Here is a 12,224-nt window from a genome sequence, read left to right on the forward strand (position 1 = left end):
TACATGAACAAAGAAATAAATCACATGTACAGGGCTGGAAGGTCAGATTTAGAAGACATATTAAATGACAAACTTTAAAAAAATTCATAGTTATTTCTCTTAGAACATATATAGAATTTCCCCTGTTTCTTCGTCTTCTTCCCAAGCTGGCAGCTCTACAATTAAATTTTTTTGTGTTATATGTGCCTCCTAGTGATGGTGGTGAGTTAATTTTTATTCAACGTCGTATCGAGCTTCAGAAGACAACTACATTTCAAGTGGGAACCTAATTCCTAGATTCGCCCTTACAACGCTCAACGCATGGATGCTAACAAAAAGTAAATAAAAATTTACTGTTGGGGTAAAGTTATATTTGGAACATGAAATGGCCCAATCCAATTCGTAACAAAAGTGGTTGCGAGGGAAAAGTAGTCCAATCTAAACAAAATAATGTTCTGTTCATATCATATCATGTAAACCCTAAACCCTTTACTTGTACTTATAATTAGTTACTGAAAAATTGTAACTCCTCTAGCATTACTTGAAATACAATCTGTTTCACTGTGAGGAGTGAGTATATTACTTCTCTGTAAGAGTAGTCTTCTTCCCTTGTCAGAAATGGATCAAATTGCTTCCAACGTGTGAAGAGGGGAAGTAAAAGAGTGAGCAAACGGGCGAACAGAAAGTGAAAAATAAAGAAGAGGGGACAATCGCAATTGCGATTCTTCAAAAAGCCAGAAAGTGAAAAGCACCTGCTGAGTGCATAAGGATCAATCTTGTTTATAAATAAGAAAAAATAAAGCAAGGGAAAAGAGAACCAAACAAAGTTTAAAAACAGTAGAAAATAATTTTAGCACCATCACAATTGGACAATAATGTAGCATCATGACCTTGCCATTGGATATGGAATATGGGGTGAAATTCAGAAATGGCTTTTGTTTTTTAGTGATTGGTGGGTCTACTGCTATTATAACAAAATATAAACCAATATAAAAATATATTGTACATATACATATATATAATATATAATATATAATTTGTAAGAGATATAGTAAGATGTATATATATATCAAATAAAATGAGAAGCAAAAGTGTTTGGCTAGTGGTCGTTTTCATAACAAGGTGGAGGTTACTCCAAATAAAATAACAGCAGCAATCACAATGTATTGTTTATTTACCACTTTTTTCTTCTTATTGGTGCTTGTAAGTTTGTAGCCTGTATCATTTTGTTGTTTGCTTTCATCACAGCAAGAAATGTTGTTTTCATACGAGAGAGAGTTAAATACCAAAAAAAACCCTAAATATTAATCTAAAAAATCTGAAAGCAAAATCTTAGATTGAAGAAAAAGATATAAAGGGAAAGAAAACAACTGAAACTGAAAGTGCAAAAAATGAGTGAATCAGAAGCGCACGTGGGCACGATGACACATAGAATCAGATATATACAGAGACAGATATATAGAACGATTAATTGAGTTTGAATCCCAGCGGATCAATGCAAAGAAGCCGGGACTGCCAGTACCAGATATGCATTTGCCCTATTGCCAGTAACCTGGTTTCCCTATGACGTGCGAAAATTCTACTGTACTCCGGTGTTATGGCAGGCACCGAAGCAACAGTTTCAACGACCAAAAATCATACACAATACACCGTTATATAAAAAGCCCATGACTTGTGACCTTCACAGTAGTACTTGTTTTTTAATCAAAGCAAACATAAATATCCACAAGATTATGAAAACCCAAATAAATAATATTGTTAAACATTGGACTAGTTAATTGTTTATCCCTATGATCATTTGCAAAACAGCAATGATTATAAAATCCAAGTCACAATAATAGTTGGGATTGTTTTTGCAATAGTTTGCATATTCTTTATAACTATGTTTATATGATTTAACAAAACAAAATTAAAATGAGGACGACTATGAGCATGCAGACTCTCACTTTGTGATATGGGACAACACTTTCTGCAGATGATGACGAAGATCAATAGATATGCTTGGGAATTAACTAGTAAGAGATGGAAATTCCTAAATATTTTGTTCATGGGGTTGGTCGATCCAATTATAAGAGAATCGCCTGATATACATGGCTCATAATCACAATTAAAAAGAGAGAAGATATAAATATAGAAGGATTAAAAAAAAAATTGAAAACAAAAGAGAGATGGAAATTAGTGATGAGAGAAACCTATACTGCAGTACTAGTAGCAGCAGCAGCGGTGTTACTTGAACCGCCACCATCAACACCGCCACCGCCATCACCATCACCACCGACGCCTTGAGTGGACGCCACCGACACATTCCCTACAACCGCAGTGGCAGTGACGGTCGACCGTTTCCGTTTCTTTTTCTCGTAGGGAATTCCTCTGGCCTTAGCCTGTCCCTCCCTCACCTCCCTCAAATAAATCCGCACCGCTCGAGCACCGAAGGGATTTGACTCGGGCCGTCCTCCGTTCTCCTCGTACGCGGCCCTCAACCGTCCGATGAGCGCGTCTAGGCTGCCCCACGCCTGCTTGAGCGGGCAGGCGCACGGGGCGGGAGGGTTGGGGTGTCCAAAGTAGGGGCAGCCGGTGGCGTGGACTTTGGTCTTCCCGAACTGGTCAAGGTACTTGAGGAACTCGATGACGTGGGCCCCACTGCAGCGGGCCAGCGTGAGCGGAGGCTTGTGGTTCTTGAGGTACTGCAGGAAGGTATTCCAGTCCCGCCGCTTCTGCGACTCGTAGCGACTTGGCGGGGCCGGAGATGCTGACGGGGGCTCAGCGGTAGCCCCCGGGGCTGCCGACCTTGACGCAGACGACGGACCCTCGCCGCTGCTGACGTTCGGGTCGGGCAGTCCGGCTCCACCTGAAGCAGAATCCATGTGTAATAAAATTACTCTCACTTTGTCTAATTGTTTTGGCTCTTCTGCTAAATACTTTTCAACTGGGTGTTTTATATATACAGGTTTTTTGGTTTTTTCTTCTTCTTCTTCCCTCTCTCTCTAGTTTCTAAGCTGAACCTTTGAATTGTGGGTTGTTTGTGTCCCTCTCTCTCTGCCCTCCTCCATATGAGGGTTGAATATTTGGGGTGATCGGGTTCAGAGAATGGTGGTGTTAGTATACTGCGAAACTCTTTTCACGGGAATCTCCTTGGTTTTTTTTTGGGGGGGGGGAGGGGGGGTTATTGTTTTTTGTTTGGATGAGTGAGAAACGGAAGAGGGTTTTAGAGGGAGGGGGGGGGGAAGGTGGGGAAGAGAGAGAGAGGAGCGTTTGGTGATGGGACGTAAAAAGTATGGAAATGAGAGAGAGAGAGAGAGAGAGAGAGAGAGAGAGAGAGAGAGAGAGAGAGAGAGAGAGAGAGAGAGAGAGAGCGATGTAGAAGATAGAGAGAGAAGAGGAGGAGGGAGGAAATGGGGTGTGTGTGTATGGTGGTAGTAATCAGAAGGGAGAATTCACATGGGGTGGCCCCTTTGGAAGTGATATGTTTACTATTCCTTCCTCCTGCCTTCTGCTGGCCGCTCCACTCTTCCCCTTATATAATCTTTTCTGTCTGCACCAACCCAATACCCATTTTCCATTTATACGCACGCATAAGGCGCTTGTAAACACAAACACCTATTTTGTTTCTATTTTTTTTTTAGTAATATTAGAGAGATTAAATTTACAAATTAAGTGATGTGTCATTAATAAGAAATAGACACGTTAATCAATCAATTAGTAATAATTCAATCGTTAAAAATGATGTGTCATATATAAAGACTAAATTTATAGACGAAATTTGCAAATTAAATGATGTGTCACATATAAAAATAAACACGTTTGTCAACACTTAAGTTATAGTCCAATCATCAACTTTCATGTTATTTAGTTAAGCAAATTTTATCTATAAATTTGGGAGTAATGCTATGAAGACTAAATTTGGAGACTAAAATTGCAAACGAAATGATGTGTCACTAATACAAATGAGCACGTTTATCAGCACTTAAGTAATAAATCAATCATCAACTTACATGTCATTTAGTTTTCAAAATTTAGTCTCCAAACTTAGTTTCCCTAGCATTACTCTAAATTTGGTCTCTCTAGCATTAGTTTTTCTTTTATACTACAAGAATAAACATTTTAAAGCGTAAAATGTGTTTGAAATTTATTTTTAAAAAATTTGAAATTTATAATAAAAAAAAATTGCCAACAAGGGTTGATTGAGTTGATAAAAATCGTTCTCTTTGCTAGAACGAGGCCTAGGTTGGAGTCCTGTTGCCGACAATCCTTCTTGGTGAATGATTTGTAAAAACCAAGAAAATGTCTAAATCCTCTTTGTAAGTCCTCAAAAAGACTTGTAGTATGTCATGGCCTCGCCTCTCCTTAAACTTTTAGAAAACAAACAAATTTATACCAAAAAATTCAAAATTTATGCCACTTATAACTGGTCTAATGGTATTCCTCTTCACTTGTAAGTGAGAAGTCTTAATTTCGATTCTCGCCAAAAAACAAATTTGAACCACAATTACTGCTAGCCCATTGTGAGGCTAAACTCAACTCTCACCCTTTTAGTGTAGATAATATCGTTTAAAAAAAATCACCCATTTTCAAGTGCATTTAACAGTAATCAGGATTACCAGATGCCTAAGATGGTATTAAATGGTTAAAGATCTAACAGTTCACTACATGTCATCAGGTCAAAGAGTTACTATCTTCTTGATTTAGAGTGACACAAAACTAAGCAATAAAACGTTGATACTGATCATGAGATCAGTTTTCCGTAAGAGATATAAAATCTAAGGTTGTTTTTTGCTATGGTCTATGAAACTCGATTTTGATCTCAATTTTCTTTCTAGAACTCAAAAGTCGTCACTTTACTCTTTGAAACTCAAAATTTGCTCCATTTTACTTTGATTTCATTTATTCTGTCACAAAAATTGTCAAATATGCTGATGTGTATTTAAAAGTGCATGTGTGGCGTCCATATGGCACACCTTAAATTCTCAAAATAAAAAACCACCAATGGAATCTCCAGTCGCGGAACCTCTCCAACCAAACTCCACCACTATTTCAATTATCTATGCCCCTAAGCAAAAACTCTAAAAGTTAAACAATCGATCGAGTTGCAGGATAATCAATCAATCGATATGCGGCTGAAACTCATACAAACAAACCCTAGGTTTTTCTTTAAATAACCCACCCACAATAATCGATTAAGCCAACAAAACGTTCCTAATCCTTTCAGATCTGTCCGAGCCCCACCTAGTTCCTTGTCACCATACAAAATTTTAATGAGATACTATTTTACCTTTGAAAGATTTTTTTAAGTGTCTCTCCATTGTATCATTATATGTGTGATATCGCTCCGTATTTTACGTACATTGAAAAATCTCTCTTAGTTGGAAATGTCGAAGAAAAATTTATACAAATATATAAATGGCAACTTCATGAATATAACATTTTCTCATTATTATGCTTAGGGGTAAAAGGCCAATGTAATGTTGTAAAGCTCATAAAATACTAATGCTAGAGTATAAAAACATAAATAGATATATATTATTGCGTGTCTGCAACATCAAATGTTGGTGCGTGGGATAAGCGTTGGCTTGAAGTGGATGGCAATGAATTGGGTCCCGGTAAGGTCAAACATCTTCAGGCCATATAAGGACAGGAAGGGAAAAAACAAAAACCCACTTAAGGAGCTTATACGATTGCCCATGAAAGTGCTTAATCTTTGGTTCACTCAGGAGTGTACGTATAATCCATGCAGCTGCTTTCAAACATTCATATATATATCCAGTGTTTAAAATTCGGTGGAAATATTGATATACAAATTTATAGAAATATTAATGGATATATCGATATCTCTATATGTTGTTTTTGACGGAAATTATGAAAATTTGCAACGAGGTGTGTATATAATCTCATTCAGATTTAGTCAATATTAGAGAAAAAAATCTCAAAAAATGTTCAAAAGTTCAAAATTTACAATAAATTTCAGTAAAATTTCAGTAGTGAAGTGGTAAGTTTTGTAAACCAAGATTAATCAATCACAGAAAGTAGAAATCAGAGAGAAGATGAACTACAGAGAGAGAGAGAGATTTCTTAGAGAAGAAGAAAGAAAGGAAGTGTATTTCATTTCGACCAACTGCCACACCTTTAGAACCTTAGTATATGTACCTATAACAGCTTACAAGTTAAACTATAATTATTACAACAGTTTATAATTGCATATGTAATCTAATGACACTTGTCAATATCACAGCCATTGATATTATATTCCTAACAAATATCATTGATATCATTAATTTTCCTATCTCTTGCCAATAGGGTTAAATTTGTGTTTCACCCCCTCTTTCTATATCAATTATTGATTTTTCGGATAGTTCAACTGAAATATTGACAATTTCATGAATATTTTAAGCATTGTATATACCTTGAATTATTATGTTAAAAGTAAATTGAAGGTGAGTAGTAAAAATCATTAAGAGCATGTTTGAGATTGTTCAAAAAAGGTTAAAATTGTTTTTTACAACAAATATTTTTGACTGCATATATTTGAGTACAAAAGAAAAAGTTTAAAATTGATTTAGGATCAGAAAGAATTTGAAAGTGCTTCATGTTTCTAAAAAAAACACTTCTATCAACGCACTTAAGAGTATGAATATTCTATAGAGAAGTAATTTCAATCCAGCTCTAACTTTATCTTGTAATTTTTAGAAAAAGTTAGTCAACAATAGAATGACAATTTTGAACATTGAATGGAGTACTATTGTGTTAATGTTGATTATGCTTGAGATGAACATGGTAAAAATGAGAAGACATTCTAGATGATAAATTTGTTTTGAGCTTACTTTAAATGTGACTTCAACTTAGTTTTCATGTTGTAAAGCCTTACAACTTTGCCTAGCTTGTTACAATGGTCCATTAGAATTGTAGGTTACGAATTCTCACGTGCCCTAACAATATGTTATTAATAATGGGTTTGTAGAAAGTTAATGATAAATTAGGTTTTCATCCTTATTTTTCTTTTTCATTAATTTGAAAATTTATTGTCATTTAGTACTACGGTCTAGTGATATTCTTCTTCACCTGTAAGTGAGAAGTCTTAGGTTCGATTCTCACTAAAAGGCGAATTTGAACCATATTATTGCTAGCTCATAGTGAGGCTTAACTCATTCTCCCACTACCTAGTGTAGATAATATCATTTGTTTAAAACAAAAAATTGAAAATTTATTTCTCTTTCATCTTTGATCAAGGTCCTTCGACTTTTGTTCACATCATTATTTTAATATTAAATTATTTACATGTCAGCATATATCAATTTTAAAATTGAAAAACTTTAATCATTTTAGTATTTTTCAAACTATTTAAGCAAAGAAAGTTTTGGTCTAACAATTAGATATACCAGGGACCATAATCAAAATGATCCGAAAGTTAATTGCTGAGTCATGATTGATAGCATGAAGGAATGATAAAAACTAGGATGAATGTAAGAAGAAAATAACCACCTTAAAAATTATTTAGTAGCCGTTACCAACTAGTTTTTATTCTTTGGGAGTATCTTCCATTTTCATTCAACATACTTACCGTTTCATGATATTTATAGTACTAGTATTTTCTAATCAGAAGATATTTTGTAATGTAATCACATTCACACATTACATCCTCTACCTTTAAAAGGTACCGTAAAATTTTTCTTTAGAAACCAATAATAAATTAATTACTTAATTACGGTTCAATGTCAATTAAGGTCGCTACTTAGTATTACAGTCTAGTGATATTCTTTTTTATTTGTGAGTGGGAGGTCTTAGGTTCAATATTCTTGCCATTCGATATTCTTGCCAAATGCGAATTTGAACCACATTATTGCTAGCTCAATATGAGGCTAAGCTCGTCATCTCTCCCTTAGTGTAAATAATATCGTTTGTTAAAAAAAATGACAATCAAGGTCATCTAATCAACATATCATATTCCAACAACTTCTTTCATCTTTCATGTTTTTCATGGCTATATATTGTGTTGCAGTGGTCCTTAATTTTGTCATAACACATTAAGAAATAGGAGTGTGCAAATGTGCCTATTATATACTGAGTAGAATTCTCTTCTCCCTTATTCTTCTTCCCTCCGGTCCCCTCCTCTCTCTCTTTCCTCTTTTACTTTCTCACTCTACAATGAAGGCAACAAAAAATATTAACGTCATTTAATTGTGAGAGTTCAAATAGGAGAAGACAAGATGGAAGAAAAAAATGAGAGAGGAAGGAATCCGAATACATTATAATTTATATACACACTCTGGCAAATTGACATATATATTCTGAAATGACTCGATTGACAAGTTTTCATCTCCAATCCAATTCTCTATCACTCTGAGGTCTGTGCCCATCCAAATATAGTAACAAAGTGACAATCACTTGAGCTCCTCTAATTTGATCTGTATTTGTTCAGGAGAAAATTGTATTCGTGGGTTGTAGGAATCGTGTCGAACACTCTCTCGTACAATGAACATGATGGACTTGTCACAAGGACAAAAATCCTGACCAGCTGCATTTCTTGTAATGAAAAATTGTCCATTTCATGTATTAATATTTTTGTTCTATAAAGAAATTATATTTTCCTTGTTTGTATTTCAGTTTAATTTATTTGGTTTTCGAATTTGTTAGGGTAAGCATTATACAAGAAAACATTCATTGCAGCTGACCAATTGCTGATTATACATGCGTCTCAAAGTATCTCAAGGGTTCATAAAATGATTATTTTATGATGATAATTAAGCTCCTTTCGGAAAATGCTTGTGTTCCTTTCATGTGGAACCTACTTGTCCCCCACGGTAAGATTAACAAATGGGAAAATTAGGTTCACATCCTTTTTTTTGTTACTCCATTAATTAAAATCATATTCATTTTCAATTTTTGATCAAGGTCCTTGGGTATTAATAACATCATTAATTATTTGAATAATAAAATATTTTTATTTTTAAATATATTCATTAGTGTTAAAAATGTTACAATTTGTTTGTACCATACTTGACCAATCCCGAAACTACTGAGCACCGGTCAACGTTATACCGTTAAGGACCCAGAAGAGTTTCCCTCCAACCAGGAGGTCAATCACAGCGCGACACGTATCGACATCAGAAGCCAATCATAGCGCGACACGTGTCAACATCAGAAGTCAATCACAACACGACACGTGTCAATGTCAGAATGAAACTAGAAACTCTCTTCTATAAATAGAGATCATTCTCTCACAATATTTCCTAATGTCATTTGTACTAAATCATTCACTAGTACTCACTAAAGGAGAGCTTGAACCTATGTACTTGTGTAAACCCTTCACAATTAATGAGAACTCCTCTACTCCGTAGACGTAACCAATCTAGGTGAACCACGTACATCTTGTGTTCGCTTCCCTGTCCCTATCCATTTACTTACTTATCCACACTAGTGACCGGAGCAATTTAGCGAAGGTCACAAACTTAACACTTTCTGTTGACACAAAGTCCTCGCTGATTTTGTGCATCAACACAAATATATTTATGACTAAATTTTTTATCGTATATTTTTATTTTTAGTTTGTACCTATTTTTAATTGTAAATATTTTTTAATTTGTACTGATTTTCTTTTCATTTTTAATTTGTACCCATATATTAGTTTCTTTTTGTGCCCAATTTTTTAAAGTTTTATTTGTGTTTGTACCCATGTGTATACCGTCACATGACATTGTATATTTAATCAACAACAACAACAACAACAAAGCCTTTTCCCACTAAGTGGGGTCGGCTATATGAATCCTAGAACGCCATTGCGCTCGGTTTTGTGTCATGTCCTCCGTTAGATCCAAGTACTCTAAGTCTTTTCTTAGAGTCTCTTCCAAAGTTGTCCTAGGTCTTCCTCTACCCCTTCGGCCCTGAACCTCTGTCCCGTAGTCACATCTTCGAACCGGAGCGTCAGTCGGCCTTCTTTGCACATGTTCAAAATCACCGGAGCCGATTTTCTCTCATATTTCCTACAATTTCGGCTACTCCTACTTTACCTCGGATATCCTCATTCCCAATCTTATCCTTTCTCGTGTGCCCACACATCCCACGAAGCATCCTCATCTCCGCTACACCCATTTTGTGTACGTGTTGATGCTTCACCACCCAACATTTTGTGCCATACAACATCGCTAGCCTTATTGCCGTCCTATAAAATTTTCCCTTGAGCTTCATTGGCCTACGACGGTCACACAACACGCCGGATGCACTCTTTCCATCCAGCTCGTATTCTATGGTTGAGATCTCCATCTAATTCTCCGTTCTCTTGCAAGATAGATCCTAGGTAGCGAAAACGATCGCTTTTTGTGATCTTCGCTAGATTGCTCCGGTCATTAGTGTGGATAAGTATATAAATGGATAGAGATAGGAAAGCAAACACAAGATGTACGTGGTTCACCCAGATTGGCTACGTCCACGGAATAGAAGAGTTCTCATTAATTGTGAAGGGTTTACACAAGTACATAGGTTCAAGCTCTCATTTAGTGAGTACAAGTGAATGATTTAGTACAAATGACATTAGGAAATATTGTGGGAGAATGATCTCGTAGTCACGAAACTTCTAAGTATCGGAGTGTGGTGTCGTCTTGACTTGCCTTATCTGTCTCATAGGTAGATGTGGCATCTTCTCTGGAAGTACTCTTCCTCCATCCAGGGGTGGTATCTTTAACTGGTGGAGATGCACAAGGTAATGTATCAATTTCACTTGAAGCTTACTTGTAGTTTCAGGCTTGGTCAAGCGCGATACAAACCATGTAGTAGGAGTCCCCCAAGTCGCCGAGCTAGGGGGTCTGCTGAAAGAGGTGACAGACAAGGTAAGCAATCAGAGCTCCGACTGATTGTTCACCTTCTCCCCATCTTGCAGCAGCATGAAGGATAAAGAGAAGAAAAATGAGAAGAGATGATATGAGATACTTTTGCTTTTGAAGAAGTAACTTTCCACAGGCTTATTCTTGAACTGAGCTGGAGGGTTTTCTGGTTTCCTCCAGAGTATAAGGCCGACTGAAGAATTTGAGGGTCAAAACAAGTCCATCAAATCTAGAGTACGTTCCACCCTGCTGATATGGGATACTTTTGCTTTTGACAGAGTAATGAATGTATCGGCACGTGTGCTGTTACGCTTGTCTCCACATGCTTCCTTGTATCCTTCGCACTTGCCCTATCTGTTCCTCAAGCAGATGCGGAATCTTCCCTGGAAACATAAGATGTTGAAGATGAGTACTCGAGAGCAATGCCAGGTAAGTAATCAGGTAAGGGGTTCCAGGCAGTCAGTTCCTGGCTGGGAGCTTGATTCCAAGTGCTGACTGATTGCTCTCTTTCTCCTTGTCTTGCAGGTAAAAACAAGGCCAAAAGAAAAGACAGGGAAAAAGCATGATATGGGATACTCTTGCTTTTAACCCTGATGATATGAGATATTCTTGCTCTAGTATAGCTTGTTTGCAGAGGTATTATCGGGGGGAAAGAAAGCTGAATATTTCGAAAGGCTTCGTTGGGAGTGCCCTCTCAGATATGATGAAGGGTTGAGCATTTTTGCAGGTCTGCCTGTCCGTTGGGGATGGAGGTCGACATATATAGGAGTCTCCCTAACAACAAGTAGTAATGCTATTCCTTTACCCTGCTTGGTCATAGCACGGTAGTGGGAGCTGCCAGTTTCACATGTTTTAACTCTGTCAGAGCACTTTGAAAAAGTGGTCTGTGGTATCTGGCTCTCGAGATTCGGAGAACGATGCCTCTTCGATTTTTGAGAAAGCAATCATGCTGGGGGTATGACTCTCGAGATTCGGAGAGCAGTGTCTCTTCGATTTTTGAGGAAGTAATCATGTTGGGAGTCTGGCTCTCGAGATTCGGAGGGCGGTGCCTCTTCGATTTTGGAGCAAGCAATCTTGTTGGGAGTGTTGTCTCGAATGTGAGTAAAGGTTGGGCATGTTTGCTAGTCTACCTTGCCACGAAGCACAAAGGTTGACACACAGGGACTTTCCAATTATCCAGCAATGGTACTGTTCCTTTACCCTCTCTTCGATTTTGAGAAAGTAGTCATGTTGGGAGTCTGGCTCTCGAGATTCGGAGGACGGTGCCTCTTCGATTTTGGAGCAAGCAATCTTATTGGGAGTGTTTTCTCGAATGTGAGTAAAGGTTGGGCATGTTTGCTAGTCTACCTTGCCACGAAGCACAGAGGTTGACACACAGGGACTTTCCAATTATCCAGCAGTGGTACTGTTCCTTTACAGTTGTGGGTAATAATATGG

The 12,224-nt window shown here is 37.0% G+C and overlaps 1 protein-coding gene across 1 annotated transcript; it reads right to left on the reverse strand.

The window, feature by feature from the left end:
- Positions 1-2,002: 2,002 nt before the first annotated feature.
- Positions 2,003-3,504, reverse strand: LOC103447332 (protein LIGHT-DEPENDENT SHORT HYPOCOTYLS 5-like). Its single transcript, XM_008386527.4, has one exon. It carries the CDS (start codon positions 2,841-2,843, stop codon positions 2,172-2,174), a length of 672 nt encoding a protein of 223 aa, XP_008384749.2. The 5' UTR covers positions 2,844-3,504; the 3' UTR covers positions 2,003-2,171.
- Positions 3,505-12,224: the final 8,720 nt, after the last annotated feature.

Source organism: Malus domestica, chromosome 11, assembly GCF_042453785.1.
Source record: "Malus domestica chromosome 11, GDT2T_hap1".
NCBI classification, from domain to species: domain Eukaryota; kingdom Viridiplantae; phylum Streptophyta; class Magnoliopsida; order Rosales; family Rosaceae; genus Malus; species Malus domestica.

What these genes read in the sequence shown, in the direction of transcription:
- LOC103447332 (XM_008386527.4), bottom strand. Translation starts at nt 2,843, where the DNA reads ATGGATTCTGCTTCAGGTGGAGCCGGACTGCCCGACCCGAACGTCAGC.